Source organism: Hippoglossus hippoglossus, chromosome 5 (genome assembly GCF_009819705.1).
Source record: "Hippoglossus hippoglossus isolate fHipHip1 chromosome 5, fHipHip1.pri, whole genome shotgun sequence".
NCBI classification, from domain to species: Eukaryota; Metazoa; Chordata; class Actinopteri; order Pleuronectiformes; family Pleuronectidae; genus Hippoglossus; species Hippoglossus hippoglossus.
Genome location: NC_047155.1, coordinates 7,027,216 through 7,047,227, shown reverse-complemented (window position 1 = coordinate 7,047,227; position 20,012 = coordinate 7,027,216). Strand labels below are relative to the sequence as shown.

At 42.5% G+C, this 20,012-nt stretch overlaps 1 protein-coding gene across 18 annotated transcripts in view; it reads left to right on the top strand.

Moving 5' to 3' along the window:
- Positions 1-19,631, top strand: part of nav1b (neuron navigator 1b) — a 73,639-nt gene extending 54,008 nt beyond the window's left edge. For 5 of the 18 annotated variants that reach the window (XM_034584482.1, XM_034584483.1, XM_034584481.1 and 2 more), the window contains 26 exons: positions 287-1,046; positions 1,531-1,941; positions 2,831-2,872; positions 2,960-3,120; positions 3,639-3,812; positions 4,189-4,241; positions 4,607-4,630; positions 5,172-5,249; positions 6,015-6,023; positions 7,094-7,177; positions 8,098-8,341; positions 8,425-8,546; positions 9,673-9,681; positions 10,291-10,472; positions 10,683-10,842; positions 11,124-11,319; positions 11,679-11,776; positions 11,857-11,955; positions 12,409-12,577; positions 14,193-14,428; positions 14,524-14,678; positions 14,774-14,845; positions 15,483-15,679; positions 15,791-15,909; positions 16,050-16,247; positions 16,368-19,631. In XM_034584482.1, the coding sequence (XP_034440373.1) occupies positions 287-1,046; positions 1,531-1,941; positions 2,831-2,872; positions 2,960-3,120; positions 3,639-3,812; positions 4,189-4,241; positions 4,607-4,630; positions 5,172-5,249; positions 6,015-6,023; positions 7,094-7,177; positions 8,098-8,341; positions 8,425-8,546; positions 9,673-9,681; positions 10,291-10,472; positions 10,683-10,842; positions 11,124-11,319; positions 11,679-11,776; positions 11,857-11,955; positions 12,409-12,577; positions 14,193-14,428; positions 14,524-14,678; positions 14,774-14,845; positions 15,483-15,679; positions 15,791-15,909; positions 16,050-16,247; positions 16,368-16,451 (4,136 nt within the window). In that variant the 3' untranslated portion in view covers positions 16,452-19,631. The remainder of the gene's footprint in view (positions 1-286; positions 1,047-1,530; positions 1,942-2,830; positions 2,873-2,959; positions 3,121-3,638; positions 3,813-4,188; positions 4,242-4,606; positions 4,631-5,171; positions 5,250-6,014; positions 6,024-7,093; positions 7,178-8,097; positions 8,342-8,424; positions 8,547-9,672; positions 9,682-10,290; positions 10,473-10,682; positions 10,843-11,123; positions 11,320-11,678; positions 11,777-11,856; positions 11,956-12,408; positions 12,578-14,192; positions 14,429-14,523; positions 14,679-14,773; positions 14,846-15,482; positions 15,680-15,790; positions 15,910-16,049; positions 16,248-16,367) is intronic. The other 13 variants (XM_034584496.1, XM_034584499.1, XM_034584491.1 and 10 more) reach the window with 12 other exon arrangements.
- The last annotated feature ends 381 nt before the right edge of the window (positions 19,632-20,012 follow it).

The window sequence follows — 20,012 nt, the reverse complement described above, 5'->3', positions numbered from 1 at the left end:
TAAAGTGAGGTTACACTTTTTTTTACTTGCAAGCACCAGACTTTTTAGCCAATACAGACGTTTTTATTATAACTTGTATACGTTTATTATTTGTTTATATGCTTGTCACAGCTGATACTCTTTGTTTGCTTAATATGCAAATAATAATAACAAAGGTGTCTTGGAGTTTTTTAAATGCTCTTAACACATGAAAGCAGCTTGATGCAGCTTATCCTCATTGAAATTGTAAATAAAATTGCCGTAATGTTGTTACTTAACCAGGCAGCTTTGTTCTTTCTTTATGCAGCACCTAAAAGTGAGAGGCCACTCGACAAATCCAAGATGTCCATTAAAACTGCTGGTCTGCAACGGTCTCGCTCCGACGCTGGCCGGGATCACCACGGAGAGCACCGCAAGCCTCCGTCAGGTTTAGTTAAACCCTCTGCTGGAGCGTCCTTTGGGTATAAGAAGCCACCGATAGCCACTGGCACCGCCACTGTTATGACAGCAGGGGGCACCACCATCTCCAGTGGCTCTGCTACCGTGGGGAAAATCCCCAAGTCCTCTGGCATCCCTATGAAGCCTGTGGGAGGAGGGATACCAACAGGTCGGAAGAACAGTTTTGATGCCAGCAGCGAGCAGAACTTCCCGGGGCCAATTGCCCGAAACAGCATTCAATACCGCAGCCTGCCTCGACCGGCCAAATCGAGCACGTTTAGTGTGATTGGTCGCCCGTCAGGTCGGCCTGTCAGCGGCACCATTGACCCCGGCCTGTTGAGCCTGAAGCCTGTGCCCATGGCCTCCGCAGGCCCCAGGCTCAAAGAGCTGAGTAGCTGCGGCAGTAAGATGTCGACTCGAACCAGCACAGGCCCGGTGAACCAGACAGACCGAGAGAAGGAGAAGGAGAGGGCCAAGGCGAAGGCTGTGGGCGCAGACATGGACTGCGGCTCCCTGAAGGGAGACGACACTCGGTCTGGGACGGCAGGGGAGTCCACTGTCAAACTGCACGGCCTGAGACGGACCAGCAGCGGCAGATACCCTGAGCTGTCTTCACCCACCACACCAAGGTCTCTCATTTACATTCTGCTTTAAAGGGCCATTCCACCTGAATCACAAAAAATGCACATTTTCTCACTGACCTCTTGTGGTGTCTTGGCTTGTGGGAAGTTTTTACTTCTAAAATATTCAACAGCGATTTGTCTTCCCACAGACAGTTAGTCTAAACAATCCAGTGAACTCACTGTCTGTATTTTTCTGGATCTACTTTCTAAAGAAACAGTCCAAAATATTGTTAATGTTGCTGTTTAATTTCCAGGCAGACATCTTGGATTCAGATGTCAAATACAAACACAACTAGCTGCCTCAGCATGTAGGAGTAGATGTTAGAAAATAAGATTTTGGGGATTTGGGTGAAAGAACAAAAAAAGAAATGAATAATACACATCATACACATGCTTGAGTCAAGTGATGATTTTGTTTTGAACATCATTACCCAGGACATCACCTTAGTTTCTGTTTTTGACATCTTGTCTCTTCTGTCTGTTTTCCTAGAATGCTGCACACGAAAACTCTGGGTCGCCCCCCCAGCCTGGCTCACCTGGACAAGGTTAACTCGAACAGCCTTGACTCCTGCGTGACCATTCATGACCTCCCACCCAAAGTCCCCCCGTACTCCAAGCTTCAGGACTTGGCTGGTTCCCACACCGCCGGCCGCCTCACCCCGAGCCCAGCGCCCATCCTCCACATCGATTCCCCCAGCTCCTACACCAGTGACAGCCTGAGCCTGAGCGGATCCCCACTGCTCTATCCCAAGCTGATGCACCGCAGCATGGAGTCCCTGCCCCTGACGATGAGTGTCCCCTGCAGTGCGAGGTTTCTCACAGCCGAGAGGCACGATAAGCAGGAGAGGACCACGGGAACCTGGGGGGCCGGGAGCAGAACGTCCCTCAACCTCACTGATAGGCAAGTCTTGGAAGAAAGAAAATGTGATTCTGTCATTTCTTGTTTTATTGTACTTTTTATATGTGGTAAGATCACAAATAAGCATTTTGGGCCTAATGCAAGAACACATTTGTATTGTTATCCTAAATTTCACGTAACACTACACGTCAGAGAACGCTTCTATCTTCAGAAAAGTGTGTAAATGACGTGTAAACATGGTGAATGCCACAGATTTGAGCGATAGCAAATTAGCACAATTAATGCCCCAATAATCCCATCAATTACAATGCAATTACTCTTGGTTTACTGCATTACCACACAATATGTAGAGAGCACTTACGACTGCAATGACAGAGTCAGAACCACTTTGGAACCTAACAAGTTCTAAATCACTCGAGCCGCACAGGAGACATTTTCTTTTTTTGTAATTCAGAGTTTATTATTTTTTGTTGCACAATCAAGCAACTCAAGAAGAAGAGTCCACTTTGTCCAGGAACTCTTAATCTTAATCCCCCAGAATTAAAAAAAAAATACATTAAAAACATAAATAAATGAACCTTGGATCTGTCATCCTCACGTCAATGGACAACAGCCAGTGTTTCAGCATCAAGCTTTAATCTTCTTGGCAGTTCACAGACATCCACCCATATTTTATGTGCCTGTTCTGGGAACAGAAAGTCTGAGCTGTCGTTTAGAGGATGAAGGTTTGTAGCCACTGAAGGACTGAGTTCGTCAAGATGGCCCAAATGATTTCCTGCCAAAGAAGGGTGCCCACGCAGTGTGTATGAAAGTGCCCAGTGCGCCACATGGACTAGATTTACAGGAAGGATTAAAAAGCCTTGAGATTTGTGCAGGTCTTATGACAAATCAACATGATTTTAACACTTTTTTTCATTTTTCATTTTTACAGCTTGCAAGCGGACAGGAACACCTTGCCGAAGAAAGGCTTAGAGTACGTCCGAACAATTCAGATTTCTAATATCTCCCACCGTGATGTGTCTTCAATGGTTTTAAGTCAAAGTCACCTCTCTTCTCTCAGACGCTACGGCTCAAGCCTGTCGGACAGTGATGGAAGCAAACCGGGCAGGCGCCACTCCCACACCATAGCTGGCATGACGGAGAGTGACAGCCCCCCCCAGCTGCCCTCTCCCACCCGCTTGCTCCACCCCTCATCCGGCAAGGCTCCTCTCACCAACGTGGGTGAGTCTGCCTGCTTCTTCACTCTGGCTGCCAAGTTCTAAAAACACTCGAGCTCTGAAACTAATGAGACCTGAGATCTTTGATAAGCCATCCGTCTTATCGTAGATAATTACCCAGCAGAGAGGTATTGAGTTCACACTCGGGGGGGGGGGGGGCATCCAGATAACTTTTCTGTAGTTTATAAATGTTGACACAACAATCTGTCATATCCAAGTGGTGAAGTGGTGACCAAATAGTTTAATATCAGATACAACCCTGTGAAGATGATAATCCTGTAACTGGACTTAACTTAAAGTCTGAATTATGCAGGAGATCGAGGCAGTAGGGGGGGGGGGTCAAGTCAGTCTATATTTAGCTCTTTGACTGTTGTGGAACCAAGGAGTTGCCTTTCGCAGAGTCATCAGAATGAGGCTGCCACACCTAGGTGTAAGACTTCTGTGTGTGTTTCTCTGCAGCGCTGCATCCTCCAGTTTAAAAATGTGTCTCCATCTTACCAAATGTGTCTCTTTTGTTGGTAGTTGCCCCAATTTCCAGCGGCTCTCCGAGGATCTCGCGCTCGAACAGCATCGGCCCCCCCGGTGACTCAGCCGGTGATCTCTTCGGAACCTCCCCCCTGGGCAGCAGTCTGTCGCTGGCTGACCGGCCAAAAAGCATGATGCGGTCGGGGTCTTTCCGTGAACCGGGGGATGATGGTGAGCCTTCCTCAAGTGGCCTCCCTGCAGGGGAGTCGCCCAACATGGCCTCACATGAAATAAAGCTGGGCACACAAGCCAAACATCAGAATATAATTTATTTTAAGTGGAGAGGAGTCTGTGTGTCATCGTTTTAGATTAAAAGGGAGTTACTCAATGACCTAATCTGTGATTCACATGTAGCCATCACAACAAACCACCCACCAGCAACTTAGAAATTGAATGACGTAAATATTTATAACTTATTTTTCTAACACAAAGTTGATAATATACCAAAGTTGTGTTTACATTGTGTGTTGTTCTTAAAAAGGAACTTCTTTAAATCGTTATTAGAAATCATATCATGATATCAATGTTTATCTTAACTTTCTTACAGTACATGGCTCTGTACTGTCTTTGGCATCCAATGCTTCATCCAACTATTCCTCGGTAAGAAGAAACTTTATTTAATCTTATTGTCTTTGTTCTTATTACTGTTGTTATTGTTGTCATGGTCATTTCTCAGGCCCCAATCTCAGTTTCCAATCTGCTCAGAGATTTCTTATTGCCACTTTCCATTATGTTTTATGCCCTGTTGCCTTCTATTTGAAAATGTGTCCACTACAGCTAATATGTTATTAAATGAATTTATCTTCAGTCTCCAGTTGGTTACCAAATACGTTTATATTACCTATTTCAAGCTTGTATTTCACTCTTGTCATCTCTATGAAACTTCAGTATTGTCCGTCTCACAGTGGGTAAGTAGTAAAAGTACTAAAATGAACTCTCTTCATTGTTTACCATGCCTTCATTAGAATGAGGAGAGGATACAAGGGGAGGTAAGGCCAACGTGCCACAGCTCTTTCACCCACTCTGCTTTTCCTCTGCTTCATCTGTCAGTCATTTCCTGTCGAACCAGGTCCATCCATCACATGATGTTATCAGCGCTGTGACCACCGATCTTTATCTCCGGAGCTCATAACTCAGTTCCTTCTGTTTTACGTCTCATATTCTTTGTCCTTCAGCGCCAGCCGCTAACATTTAATGAAGTCATTTTCAGACCTCGTAAAAATTCTCAGCGCATGAGGAAAAATCCATCAACATCCCATGATCGTAACATTTTGATTTGGTTTGGAATGTGTTTACCTTGTTTTTGAATTATTCCTCTTTTTTAATAAGGAGCGATACCTTCCATAGTTTGTTGTTTGTATATTTGTGTGTTTTGTTTTATTTTATTTGACCAAACAACACATGTAACACATTCCACTATCACATTATCACCATTAAAACCCATGTTAACATTTCCAGCATCTCAAGCTCCTGTTTAATATGATTTGAATGCTCATACTGCTCAGACTCACTTTGTAAGTTTGTCTGCAGCAAATCCGGAAGCTGAGGCGCGAGCTGGAGTCCTCCCAGGAAAAGGTTGCCAACTTGACAATGCAGCTCTCTGCCAATGTAAGTAGGACTTTTTTTTTTTTTTTAAGTGACTTGGACGCACTTTTTATCAGAGTGGTATGAATCCAAAATGTAAATTAAATGTCCTTAGAGTCAGTATTTAACGTCAGGGGACATTTGGAAGGAAGGAGGAAAGGCCAAGGTGTTCTTGGTAACTTCAGGAGTTGTGCACGTCCACACAGGCAACTGGACTCGCTGGTGTTTCTGGAAATTGTGAGAACTGAAGACGCCTTTTTGATGAGTCATAAAACGTCTTCAAGAAACACACGAGCAAGTCCAGCTGCTTATGTACAAGTGCTGAAGATTCCATGACTTCGCAAATTATTTAGGATCCATCATCTCGAGTGTCGCAGCAAACATGCCGTGCTTCCTGTCGTCTCGCTGCCTGTCACCTCTGGCCACTTTTACTAAAATCCTTTATCCCTGATAATTTGATGGATACTCATTTAACCTTAACTCTTAATTTCACTTTTAACCCTTTATTTCTATCTTCTCCTCCTTTTTCTATTTCTCTCATCGTGCCGCACATTTTACTCATTGCCTTTGCCTAACTTCCAACTAACCTGTGTGTGTTTTGAACACATTAATGAAGTCTATCTTCATGTGTGTGTGTATTTTTGAATGTTTTTAATGAGAAGCTTTATCACACGCCTAACGCCCCTGTCCCTCTCTTTTACCCTCGTGGCCGTATTGACTACTGGACTCGCTGCTGTCCCCCCGCGCCCCCTCCCGCTGACCCGCACCTCTGGATGCTGGGTGAAGCAGCTTGGCCAGGTTTGTTGGACTGCTGCCCTTCAGAGCGCTTTCTGTTGCTTCCCTCGTGATTCTGATTGGACGTCAGGCTGACGAGTTGCTGTCACACATCTCTGCTGAGGCTGACAGTGTGCTACAGTCGAGCCTCGACGCCTACCTTGAAGCATGTTGACGAGGGCGAGAGCGAATGATTATTCTCATTAACCAGTAATCTGTCCTCTATTCTGTCTGTTATTTATTTGGCCTGTAAAATGTCATAACACAGTCAAAATACTCAACATAACACAACTTCAAATTTCTTGTTTTGTCTGGTCTTCATGCCAAAAGTCTTACAATGTTTCTTAGGCATAAAACACTAAACAAAGACAATCAAGAAAATGCAGATGAACATTTTTTGTTCTATTTTTTAGATAAATATGATAGAGTACATTTAAATGTATTAAAAAGAGGTGAAGACACCCAGGTCAACCACACAACAGGTTTTCATTAAATTACCAAAATAAAAGAAGACATAAAGAGATATGAAACCAAATTAAAAGGAGACTCAGTAGAGCACACAACTCTCCCAAGGCCCAACAGTCTCCTAATGAAACCACATTTACATTCTCGAGATGTGCACCAAATTGCACACACTCATAAATATGAGTCTCCAAACACACTTCAGTTTTGTGGGGGTGTAAACTTGCTCACGAACAAATTAACACACAAACCGATAAGCATGCAAAGGTAAAAAGAAGACACTGAACCAAAAACCTAAAAAAAACACACGCCATCATCGTCAGCGATGGCATCTTAGTCTAAAGGTCAAACATGCTGCAGGAGGTTAAAGAGGCTTGTCTGACTGTACCACGCTGCCCCTCCTTCACCACCATTACCCTAACCTCCTCTTTCATCTCTGACATCATCCACAGCTGTCCGCCACTCCATCCCCTCCCTCTCCTCCCCGCAGACGGAGACAAGCCATTTGTGTGATGTGCTCTTGAGTGCGAGACTGCAGAGTGATTTTTATTCAGCCGGTGACTCATACCTGTTTCCTCTCTCGAACACCCCTATCTGTCTCTTTCTCACCGCCTGTCTCTTTTCCCTTAAAGGCCAATCTGGTGGCAGCATTCGAGCAGAGCCTGGCGCTGATGACGGCGCGCCTGGAGACCCTGTCGGTCTCCTCGGACCAAAAGGTATCTCTCCGATATCATGATGCTAATGGTTGATGTGCTGCCTGTTACATCCATGACTGTTTCCTTTTATATGTTAAATAAATACATTAGAAAAAGAGTCCAGAACACTTGAAGTGAACATTGGGGAGGGGGGGGGGGGCAAAATCTCACAACTCATTAACACACATTTAAACAATGTTTAATACTGTATAGTAATTCTAATGTGTGCTTGGTAATGTGTATTTTATATAACTTTATATATTCATTTTTATATTTTCAAAAATACAATTACATAAGTATATCAAATTATATAACACATTAGGGCCCACAATGTTTAGTATTTTATTGTATTATTTTTTAAACCATGAACAGAAATATATGCATTGCTATAGATCTATGAAGACAAGTACAGTTGTTTAGGCAAAAGGTTTAACAAATTGGTTTTGATTGATCCTTCACTAACCTTCTCTTCAGTCATCTTTTCTCCTTTCCTCCCCTCTCCAGTCATCTCTCCTCTCCTCCTCTCCTCTGCACTCTTCTCCTCTCTCCTCCCCAGTCATCCCTCCTCTCTTTTCTCCTTTCCTCTCTTCTGCAGTCATCTCTCCTCTCCTCCTCTCCTCCTCTCCTCTGCACTCTTCTCCTCTCTCCTCCCCAGTCATCCCTCCTCTCTTTTCTCCTTTCCTCTCTTCTCCAGTCATCTCTCCTCTCTTTTCTCCTCTCTTCTCCTCACCAGTCATCTCTCCTCTCTTTTCTCCTCTCCTCTCCAGTCATCTTTTTTGCTTGTCATCATAGCATAACAGTTTTATTATTGTTATTCGGCCAGTTTACAATTCAGTTTATTTGACCATATTTTAACATTGTTTTAAGATCTATAGCAATTCAGTGTATATTTGTTGAGGTCAAAGGTTTGCAAGGTGTGATAACTTCCGTGTTGTCACCAGCCTCTCAGCCCGACCAGCCAGCCCCATCCGAGCGCAGATAGTCCTACCACAAATCCCCACCTCAGAAGCATCTTGGTTCAGTTACCCTTCTACGAGCTGACAGGAGGTCATATCGATGTTTCTGCTCTTCAGGACTCGGAGCTCACTGAGCTGAAGGAGACCATCGACATTCTGAAGACTCAAAACACAGAGGCCCAAGAAATCCTTCATGGGGCTCTCAGTGATGCAGACATCACGCCCAAAGGTACATGACATGCTGAGGAGGAAGGGTGTGATTGGAAATTTCAAAAACCTTCCTCCCAATATTCAATTTGCTCTTGTTTTCAGAGCTGGTGATCAATCGGCAGAACTCGTCAGAGAGCATCTCCAGCCTGACCAGCACCACCAGCCACTCCAGCATGGGGAGTCTGAAAGAGCAGGAGGCCAAGAAGAAGAAGAAGAAGAGCTGGGTGAGGACTCACGGCCAGACGCACAAGTGGTGGTCACACTGATTAGAAACACTTATATATAAGAGTTTGGTTAGACTATTGGTTTGTTGTTTGGCGCGCCAGAGGATTCGGGGTTTACCACAGCAGGAGTCAGCAAATTGTGTTCTGCAAAACGTCTCACAAATGCTAGAACACATACATTTGACCAACAATTTGCAGCGGTTGAGGAATCACATGTTTTTCTCTTCAGAGCATCACAGAAAGGGATGAAAGTGGTGGAACCAATTTTCGAGTAATTCTCCTTGTTGGGTTTTATATTAGGGCTGGACGATTAAACACATCAATAATAATATTCACAACATCATCAATAGCAATAAAACATTTCAACTTATATAGATATGTTGCTTATATATTGTGTGAACACAGTGAGGGGGATAACATTTGATCAGATCTGTTTATCAAGTTTTCTCTGCTCATAAAACCACAACCTTCACTGAGGAGAAACAATCGGTCTTTAAACATTAAGGAAATAATCATCTGACGTCTGTTGTGATAATTAATGACATCAACTTATAATGATGCTTTTATCTTGATTATTATCACCATATCACACACTTTATGGGCCTGTGTATCCTTGTAAAAAGGACTTATCGCAAAGTACAACAAATACCGGTGGGTATTTGTTTTGCAGGTTTTGCAGAGTTTGTTCATGTTTGATCAGATTTTCATGGCAATCCATTTGTATTTGATCAACAAATTAATCAACGATTAATCAAGAGTTAATCTAATGTAGTAATCGTCTTGATTAGAACTACGTTACCAAGGTTAAACTACTCACATGATCAATATGTGCAGGGAAATCCATCATGACACACTTTCCTCTTTATAAAGGTATGAAATTTAAGTACTAAAGTGAAATTTAAGTACTAAAGTGTTTATACGTAGCGTGTAGCTGAGATGTTTTCTGACCTTCTCTGTGAGCAGTGTAGCTCAGCGGAGGCATTTGATGTGAAACCTTCAGTCAGCTGCTGTCCTACTTTGTGCTCCTGCATGCGCACATGTGTGATTCTCCTCCTATCTTGTTCCCGATCTGTTATTAAGTATGACTCTGGTCTTTCCTTCATGCTGCCCTGCTTTTTTATTTTAGGTCTTTGAGGTGAGTGATGTTGCTCCAGCAAATAAAGCTGTTAGTCCCACCATCACCACCCCCCCCATCCCCTCTCCCCCCGTCTCCAGCTAGCACTTTATGAGTCATACTTGTGGAACACTTTCTGTCATACGTGTCTTTTTAAATGTGATTCATCAACTTACTTTGTGATGTGCTCTGAATTCATCAAACATGAACCGTGTATTGATTTAACCAGCACGTCATTTAACCTTCATGTAAGTGGTTCAATGAAGATGAGTCTTTCTGTTGAAGTAACTTTTACATTGAGATGGTTTTCATCGTTTTGTTTTGTGGCTCTCATTTCATTCACACATCTCGTGCACGTGTGCTTTAAAAGTTAAATATTAAACCAAGTTATTGCCTCAATAATACCTACTTTGAAAATGTTTAAAACTAAGTGGTTACATAAAGAAACAATAGAACAACGTGTCTGAAGAAATTTAATAATACAAGGTGATTCAGAAAGGAAACAAATGTTGATGACTTGTCTCAGATGCAAAAAAAAGGCTCATCTGACAGAAGCAGCTCAACACCAATTCTTGTGTGTTACAATCTTCAGCTATATTCCTCATTGTAACCTCACTCTTCTCTGAGCAGTTGCGCAGCTCCTTCAACAAGGCCTTCAGTAAGAAGGCGGGTTCCAAGCCGTCGGGGCCGTATGCCGACATCGAGGAGATCGCCACCCCAGAGTCCTCTGCACCTTCCTCCCCCAAGGTCCACCATATCAGTGACGATCCCTCAGCCACAATAAGATCCTCGACCTCTGCATCATCATCCGGGTAAACCTTTAACTGCAGTGATTTTTTTAAAAACTTGATAGAACAGGAGTTTACCATGTGTCATCTGGTGTTATTGTCAGTAAATGACTTCTGTGTTCATTTTTTGAACTGAAAACTCTTGAAATGTATTATTTTTCGTCTGTCAGTCTGCTGCTCCACGCTGCCTCCGCAGATCTCTAATGTGTTCTGGTGTGAACTGAATGTGTGCAGACTGTGTGAAGGAGGTGATGAGGAGGCGGATGACAAGGTCGTGACAGGGCTGCGTACAGAGCTGTGGCAGAAGGAGCTAAAACTGACAGACATCCGCCTGGAAGCTCTGAGCTCTGCTCATCAGCTGGAGCAGCTGCAGGAGGCCATGAACGGCATGCAGGCAAGTGTCATAGCTTCCTTTTGCAATATTTTTATTTTTAGATTATTAGATTTTTCTCACAAAACGTGGTACTGTGCTGAAAAGGAAGCCAACATTTGAATACTCTACTGTGGGCAAAATTGATTGTTCCTGTAATGTATTTACAAATTTAGATTTCATGATGGATTATATGTAAAACTCATCATTTATTGCCTTTATTGCTGTAATTGTTTTTAATCATTTGATAGAGATGGTAAGGTGATGTGTGAACACTGCTGTAACAGTTGTGATTTGGTCTGTAGAAGACAGTGGAGAACCTGAAGGCTGAGAACGACCACCTGAAGACGGGTACTTCGTCCCCCTGTCCGTCCCCCGGACCCTCCAGCTCCGTCTCCCAGTCCTCAGGTCTCGCCACGCTGGAAGGTTCCTCGCCGCGACAGTCGGTGGCCTTGCAAATGCCAAAAAGCTTCAGCAGAGGGCTGAGTGAAGGGGGCTCAGGTAAAGTTAAATCCCTGAAAATGTAGACTTGCATTGTTTTTACCAGTTTGGTAAAGATGAAGACACTGTGGTAAATGGTACTTACACACACAGGACAACAGGTAAATGTATGTAGATATTTAAAGTTTCTATCTTCTGGCCCGAAAATGTTGTCCCTCGCCTACAGATTCTATCTTAACACCCAGAATCTGTTTATAGAGATTAGTAAAAACAGACATTGGGTTGCATTTTAACCATTTTTCTAATACCAGTTATTAATCTGTTCTATTTAGTGCGTGACAATCACATCATTTGAAAATTAAGCTTTTATTATAAATGTTAGATTTCCTACAAATCCTCTTTGGTTTTCTCCTGTTTAGACGTCCACACTGCAGAGTCCCTCAGCCTTTCCTCGCAGAGGGACGATCACCGTGTCCGGGTGGTGGTTTGTGTTGCGGACCTGCACGTCTTCAAAGATGTAAGTCTTGTACTTCCTCACTTTCATCACACTTATAATAAACATGATTACAAACATCTTTATCCCCATTTCTGTACCAACAGGAGGTGAAACAACAGGATTTCTTCGTGGGCACCGTCCGGGTGAACGGCAGGATGGACTGGACCATGCTGGACTCGGCCGTCAGTCAGGCTTTCAAGGTGAGACACTGCCTCCGACCACTCGGTTCAGTGAGATCTGACCAGGAACTGAATGTACAGTGTGTATCAAGCTTGATCACATTTGTGTTTCAGCTGTCACGTTAATTTTAGCATGTCCAACAACTGGGCAGTGGTGAGGTTGTAATAAAACGGACAAAGATAGTTTAAAAAGTATTTAGATTTACCGTGACCGTAAAGAATTTTATTTACAAGGCTCCAGTGAGTTGCTGATTCATTTCCCAGTGTATATGGGACCTAATAAACCCAAAGGGCTCAGGAGCAGGAGCTTGTAACCCTCGTGCACAGACCATGTTTCTCCTGGGAGACCTATTAAAGCTCTGAAACGTCACATTTGTCATGATGTTGTGTTTTATTGTGAATTTATATTAATTCTTAACAACATTCCGGTTCTACAGTTTTATTCTGTTCTCTTTTCTGCCCTTTTCCTTCCAGGTGTACATAGCCAAAGTTGATCCCACCTCCAGCCTGGGCCTCTCCACCGACTCCATTTACAGCTACAGTATGGGCCACATCAAGAGGGTGCTCGGAGGAGACGCCCCTGAAACGCAACCCTCTCGCTGCATGTCCCGAGGCCCCAGCAGCATCACCGTGTCTCTGAAAGGTTTGTGAAGACGTGTGACACGTGCAATCAGACTGGATTTAGGACTGACACTTTATTTCATGTAGTCATGATTCAAGATTGAAGAAAAAAATACGCAAAAACAAAATGCAGAGTATGAAATAAATATAGTTTTGTTTTTTTTAAATCAAAAACCTACTTAGTGACCATCTATTCTAAATCTACTGTATGTATGGAGTGTTTAATGGACACGTTTGACACGTGTACTATTCTGGAATCCGGTTGTTCTTGTCGTCACACTTTTAAGTCTGTTATGAGAGGAGAGATATTTGAAGAGGCAGTTGAGGGGTCTCACCAGGTAACTGCCTGGAGCGAGTCCAGTGTCACCTCTAATAATACTACAACAAATATCTTCATTAAAAGCTGCATCCTCACAGATTCACTTCTCATCACATTGATGTTCAAGTGTTAATTCTCCACATAGTTTGGTTTTAATTAGTTATTTGACGCTATAAAAACGGGGTGAAACGTCTTGATTGACAGGTGAGACTGACTTATGATTGGTACGACGCGTGGATCTGCACGACCTTGCTACGGCGGCTACGTCCCCCGAACGCTTTTGTGCAAGGTGTTGCTCCAAATGCATAAGAAGTATCCAGGATATTTCTGGCTTCATTTTTGGATAGTGGGAGGAATTAGACACCAGTCGGCCATCTGTATTTACAGTCTACACAGTCAGAACGTCTGCATCAGCTGTTTAGTGCAGTGTTCATGCAAATCCTCATGTCTGTTTGTTTACCACAGCAACGGCTGCCGTCTGTACGTCACGTTCAGTATTACTTTACAACTCTTTTCTTTTTATGTCAGTATGTGTTTACGTACATTGAGCAATATAATAGAAATGTGTCGCAGAAACTCAAATAACCCTGCGGCAGCTGATGGACTCATTAATTCAACAACATAAAAATATGTTTTTCTGGAAGTAGGCATATTAGGTAGTTATATAAATTTGGTTCTATTATGCATTCTGTTGTAACACTACCAGTAGAGATTAAATGTAGATTATAGACAATATTCGCCACAGTAACAGCAGTGTTTTGATTTGTGAGGAGCACATATGTGGAGCCCATCAGTGATTCTAAACTCGAGCTGAGGTTGGGGCTTGGCAGTCGACCCCCCTCCGCACCTTCGCACGCAGGAATGCGAGAAGCGAAGTGCTAGGAGAGCTGGGAAAGCAGCGGCAGCCCAGACAGAGCTCTGGGTAACACGATCCCAGTGTAGCCAGGCCCAGCTGGCCGACCAAACCTCAGACTCACAGGCCCCATAGAGGTTAAGGCGGCGGAGGCCGCACAGACTCACTACACACACGCAAAGTTATTTTCGGAGCAAAAGTCTTGAGCTCCATGTTGCTTATGAAGGACATGGGAGGTGATATCGATCCGTTCTCACAACATCTTCCTGCCGTCGCTCTTCCTGTTTGTAGTGTATAATCTTTAACATGGATATTAAGATGATTCTGAACAAGCAGTTAAATATCAAGTGTCAAACTGGACTTCATCACCAACCTTAATATGTCCTGGGTAGTTAGCAGGTAGTCATCAGCTTCATTGCTTGTTACCGCGCCGGTCATTCTCACTCTTCCCCTCACTATGTCCAGGTTTAAAGGAGAAGTGTGTGGACAGCCTGGTATTTGAAACGCTCATTCCCAAACCAATGATGCAGCACTACATCAGTCTGCTGCTCAAACACCGCCGCCTCATCCTGTCCGGGCCCAGCGGGACGGGGAAGTCCTACCTCGCCTCCCGCCTGGCCGAGTACCTGGTGGACCGCAGCGCCCGCGAAGTCACCAGCGGCATCGTGGTCACTTTCAACATGCACCGCCAGTCGTGCAAGGTGAGGGAAACTTACATCTCTTAAGCATCTGCACACCCAGTGGTCCACGCAGTCGACTCACTTCTGTTTGTCATCTCTCGCTTTCTCTCCTCTAGGATCTGCAGCTTCATCTTTCCAACCTGGCCAATCAGATTGATCGAGAAACCAGCACCTCAGAAATACCGCTGGTGATCATTCTGGATGATGTTCACAATCCTGCCTCCATCAGCGAACTTGTCAACGGTGCTCTCACCTGCAAATATCACAAATGGTAACCTCCACATTCGAAAATGACTGGAAAATAATAAATAAAAATGTATGAGATGATTATTGATTATATAATTGTCTGTGCCTCTCTCCTTTCAGTCCTTACATTATTGGAACAAGCAACCAGCCAGTGAAGATGATTGCAAACCATGGACTTCACCTCAGCTTCAGGTTGGTGAAAGAAACAGCTGTGGATCTATTTTCTTCTCCTGTACTGTTTCATTTGTGTATTATGGTCTGTGGATAAATTCCTCTTGATTAAACTGAGATTCGATTTGAAGCTGACGGTAGAATAAACCAGTCAATGCAATAAAAGCCTCTTTAATCTAGACGATAACAAAGTGGGCGTTAATGTGTTTATGTATATAAGTGAAGTTTGAATTCATATAATCAATATTGCAGGGAGCTTTTGTAGTTGTACCAGTCTTTAACCAGTCCTTCCATAGGACTTTAACTTAAAGATCGTGTAAAGCAAAGTTAGTCAATTGTCTCTTAACATGCTTTACATGTCAGAAAGTTGTTATTGAAAATATGTAAAGGGAAAGGGAACAATGTTGTACTGAATTGTAAAGTTTGACCGTTTTACAGCATTCCTTGGTATTCATTGCATATTGTTCTGTGGTGTGACAAACTCAGAAAAGACATTTTCTAATTGCTTCACACGGTCTTTAAAGTGTGAACTGTTGATGTGAGGGATAAAAGTGTAACTAATGCTGTAGGAGGCTAATGCACCCGCCCACTCATGTTCACACTCACAGTATTTGTATGGTTTATATGACTTTTTGCATGTTACCTCTCATTTTCTAAGGATGGTGACCTTCTCCAACAACGTGGAACCAGCCAACGGCTTCCTGGTGCGATACTTGCACAGGAAGATGATGGAGTCGGAGAACGAGAGGAACCTGACCAACGAGGACCTGATCAAGGTGTTGGACTGGGTCCCCAAACTCTGGTATCAGCTGCACGCCTTCCTGGAGAAGCACAGCACATCAGACTTCCTCATTGGTATGAAACACGACTTCAGGGCTGGACAGGGTCGCTTAAACTTTATATCTGTGACTGGTGAGTTTCCCTGTGTCCTCACTTCACCTTTGTTCCCCCCCCTTGTGTCCTCAGGTCCGTGTTTTTTCCTGTCATGTCCGGTCACAGTGGATGAGTTTCGATCGTGGTTTATTGATCTTTGGAACCACTCTATTATCCCATACCTGCAGGAGGGGGCCAAGGACGGCATCAAGGTGAGTAATGGCAGGTAGTGAATCCAGAAAACTGTCCCCAGGTTGCATTAGACTCTGTCCTCAGGGAGAGCTGCTGGCTTCCCTTTCACAGGAAATGTTGCGCTCTAATTTTACTGTTGTGGCATGTTGTGACATCTAAGGTGCACGGCCAGAAGGCGGTGTGGGAGGACCCAGTGGAGTGGGTGAGGGGCACTCTGCCTTGGCCATCCGCCCAGCAGGACCAGGCCAAGCTGTTCCACCTTCCTCCCCCCAGCATCGGCTCCAGCAGCCCCGGTCAACCCCTCGAGGAGAGGCCTCACAAGGAGACTCCGCCCAGCTCCATGGAATCCGATCCGCTGGTAAGAATCTCACGCGTTTCGTGATAATCTTTTAAGAGTCTTGTCAGAATTATTTTACTCAAAACTCAACTGGATCCTTGCGGGTTTCTGATTTCTCAACTCTTCTCTTCTCTGTTGTAGATGGCAATGCTTTTGAAACTTCAAGAGGCTGCCAATTACATTGAATCCCCAGACAAAGAAGATCCTAGTCTGCCTAAACTTTGAACACAAAGCCCCAAATCAAACACTCAGCACTTCAGATCTTATTTTTCTGTACGCTGCACGGACACAGTGCACATACAGGAACGTGTGAACCCTCAGAAAATGGTTGTCCGGGGGGGGGGGGGGGATTTAAACTCTCATTTCCACAGTAGGTTAACAATGAAGCTGGGTTATTACAGATCCTTTTAATATGTGCAGTATTTTCAAAAACTGCTCAAGCGTTGAATGAAAACTTATATATATTCTATAACTTCATTACATATTTAACCCTTTATTAGCCCTCCGTCGTGTCAGATCGGTGCTAATAGATCACCAGGAATCTCATCGTCTCAGCACTTAAACTTCAGGTGATTTCTGCAGCAGCACACACACGATTCATCCTGCATTGTGACCAAGTGCATCATGGGATACGGTGTTCCTGTCAACAAGCGCTGTTCTCATCCAACGGTAAAAGACAAAAAAAGAGTATGACAGCATGCCAGAAGCTCCTGTTTGTTGCAAAGTGCTCTGGTACATATCTAGTGTTAAAGTCTCTGAAGGCCAAACTTATATATGCAATCCTGAACTTCACAGCCCAAGCAGGTGAAACAGATAAAATGCCTTAAAAATATAAGACATCAGCGTCGGCTCGACTTCAGCAGAGTAAACTGGTGCTTTCATCGATATCATCCCGGCTGAAACAGTTATCTCCTCGACTCTATGCTTTATTTATTTCAAATTATCATTTTTATTTTACACAAAGAAATAGATAAACAACAACGTGGAATTATTCTTTAAGTTGACACATATTTTAACATCTACTTGTCAGGTTTCTAAGTTTGGAAATTGAACTTGCTGTCATACTCTTTTACATACAAAATGTTATTTATTTGCGATGTGGGTTCATGGGATTGTCGTACCATTCCAACTTCTTAATTTAGTTTCTATTTAATTGCTTTATGTTTAAACAAGTTGTCACCAATGTTGCCATATATATCAGGTATTAGATACTTATTACACAGGGATAATACATATACATAACATAACAAACACCCGATTGAGAAAATGCTATTTGAATCCAATTCAGATTTCTTACAGAAAGAGTATGGTGTGTTTGATTCGAATCTTTCCCCTCATGTATCAGAGTAGTAACTGTATATATATAATGTACATACAATCAGACATCACAGTTATTTTATCTACCATTAGTTGGTGCAAATATCTAATATACTGAACCAAATACTGTACTTTAATCATGCGTATTGATTGTCGAGTAAAGGGTTTAAGTTTAACTATAAAAAACAGTATTAATCCTCCAGTAGGTGCTTTTAAAGGACGCCTTAATACAAAGCTCCTCCGCAAAACAAATGGCTGAGAAGAGTGACTTTTTATGCCCATTCCATGTGCAGCAGTTCACACACACTCGTCACTCATGCTTTTCTCATCATTTAGGTTCGTACGGTGCTCTTAAACAACGTCCCAGACTGTTTTAATGTCAAATAAAGGTTATGTAGACTTTCAGGGTAGCTTAGCGAAGAGTTTTCGTGTCTTAGATCAGTGAAACGCTGGTGAAGTTGATCTGGATGATCGTTTTTTCTAAGGTGACTAAGTGTTGAGGACATTACGTAGATGCAGTGAGACGTTGTGTGACGCGTTGTGTGGTGTGTACGCCCATGTTGATGTCGTGCATATTCTAGAACATTCTGGGAGCGCAACACAGAAACACAGAAACAAAAAAAGTTTAAAGAGTTAAAAGAGGAAGATTTAGACACTTTGTAGATTTTTGTAAAGAAGCCGTTATCGGGTAAATGACAGATAAAGCTTATGGTTGTGGCGTCGAAAATGATTCATCTGTTCATCACAAACTACACATCAACCCTGTAAATGAATGTCAGACCACTTTTAAGACAGCTCGATGAGAAAGTTTCAAACTTTAAATTGTGTCTGAGCTGCAGATCGCTTTTTTTTAATTTAAATGCACAGATAGAATATTGCCGAAAAAAACTTCACGCTAATCTGCAGCTCTGATTGGCTGCCAAAAAAAAAATGAATGAATGAAATGCATTACAGAAAAAAGAAAAAGATGCCAAATGATGCCGTTTTAGAATCATTTCCGTCATTGTAAATATTCCAGGTCGCAGACAGCGTCACCCTCCACGATCTGTTTCCGCAGGTCAGCAAAAGCCATCGTCCGCCTGTGCTTCTCATCTCATTCACTGGTTGTTGTGCCTGTTGCTTTTGTAGCGGTGTAGCTGTGATTTGTGTTTGCTTACTAGTGCATCGGGACTATGCAGCAACTTCTACTGGTGTTAGCGGTCAGCGAATGTCTGAGCTTTGACGAGCAAAAAAAAAAACCACGGGCGTGTTTCCATCCGGTCTGTCTTTGGGTTCTCGATTTGGACCAAGGTGCACCATGGGATAGAAGTGGGGAGAGTAATATACTGAGCCTTAAAAAAATGGAGGAGGATCCGTTTTGGCATCAAAGAATCAGCTGTTTGGAAGCTGTTATAACGTGTTTCGTCTTTATGAATGACAACAAAGTTAATGCAACTGGTCAAATGACGATAAAGAAATTAAAAAAATCAAGCAATGAGCCTGATGTAGTTGGCAAAATGAATCTGCTCTTCACAGTTAGTTGATTTTCAAGTAGAATCAAACCCGATAATGAGGTAAATCTAATATCTTCAGGCCAATACAGGTTGCTGAATAGTCATATTTTTGCAAAGCTTGTTGTGGACTAAACTATGATTCCAATAAAAAGCTGTTATGCGGTATCTAATGTCACTGACGTGCAAATGTTAGGGGTTTCTAAGTGTTGTAAATGCATGTAAACCTGCTGTGTGATGAGGAAAATAAAAATGTTAGAATTGACGTATTGTTTAGGAAAATCACTCTTGATGATGTTTTCCTTTTTAATACTCAGATATTTGATATTTCTTTTTTTTTTTTCTTTCTTTTTTTTTCTAAAGAATCCTTTGTAAAACTTAATTTCTCTATTTTGTACAGGGCATCATTGTAAAGATTGTAAATAGGTCGGCGTTCTGGATGCGGCAACAATCATTGAGGAGGAGAAAAAGAATATCACTGACAGAAAGGTTTATTTCTTCAGAGTTGGGTCCGATACATGGATAAGGCTTGTTTGTCTGAAGACTTTCATCCACCTATCACTGTTTGTTGGAATCAATAAAATTCATGTTATATTTATTCTGCGGCTTCTTGTGTGTCGATTTTGAAACTGTGGCGTATAAACATATATATAAATATATACATGACACAATTAAAGCAAATAAATGACATAACAAATACAAGCTTTATAAAAGTCAATAATGCACACTTATTTTTAGATACAGGCTATAAATATGTTTATATGCATTAGGCTATATAGATGTTACTCTACTACATATAGATATATCTATACAATATTCACAATATATATCGTATAATACATATCTATATTGTAATGATGTATATTTTTGCTCATATATATTTAATTAGGAAACAAGTCATGAATTTTATCACGATATACCATGAAAGCAATAATCCTTTCATCCCTAGTGTATAAATATATATATATATATATATATA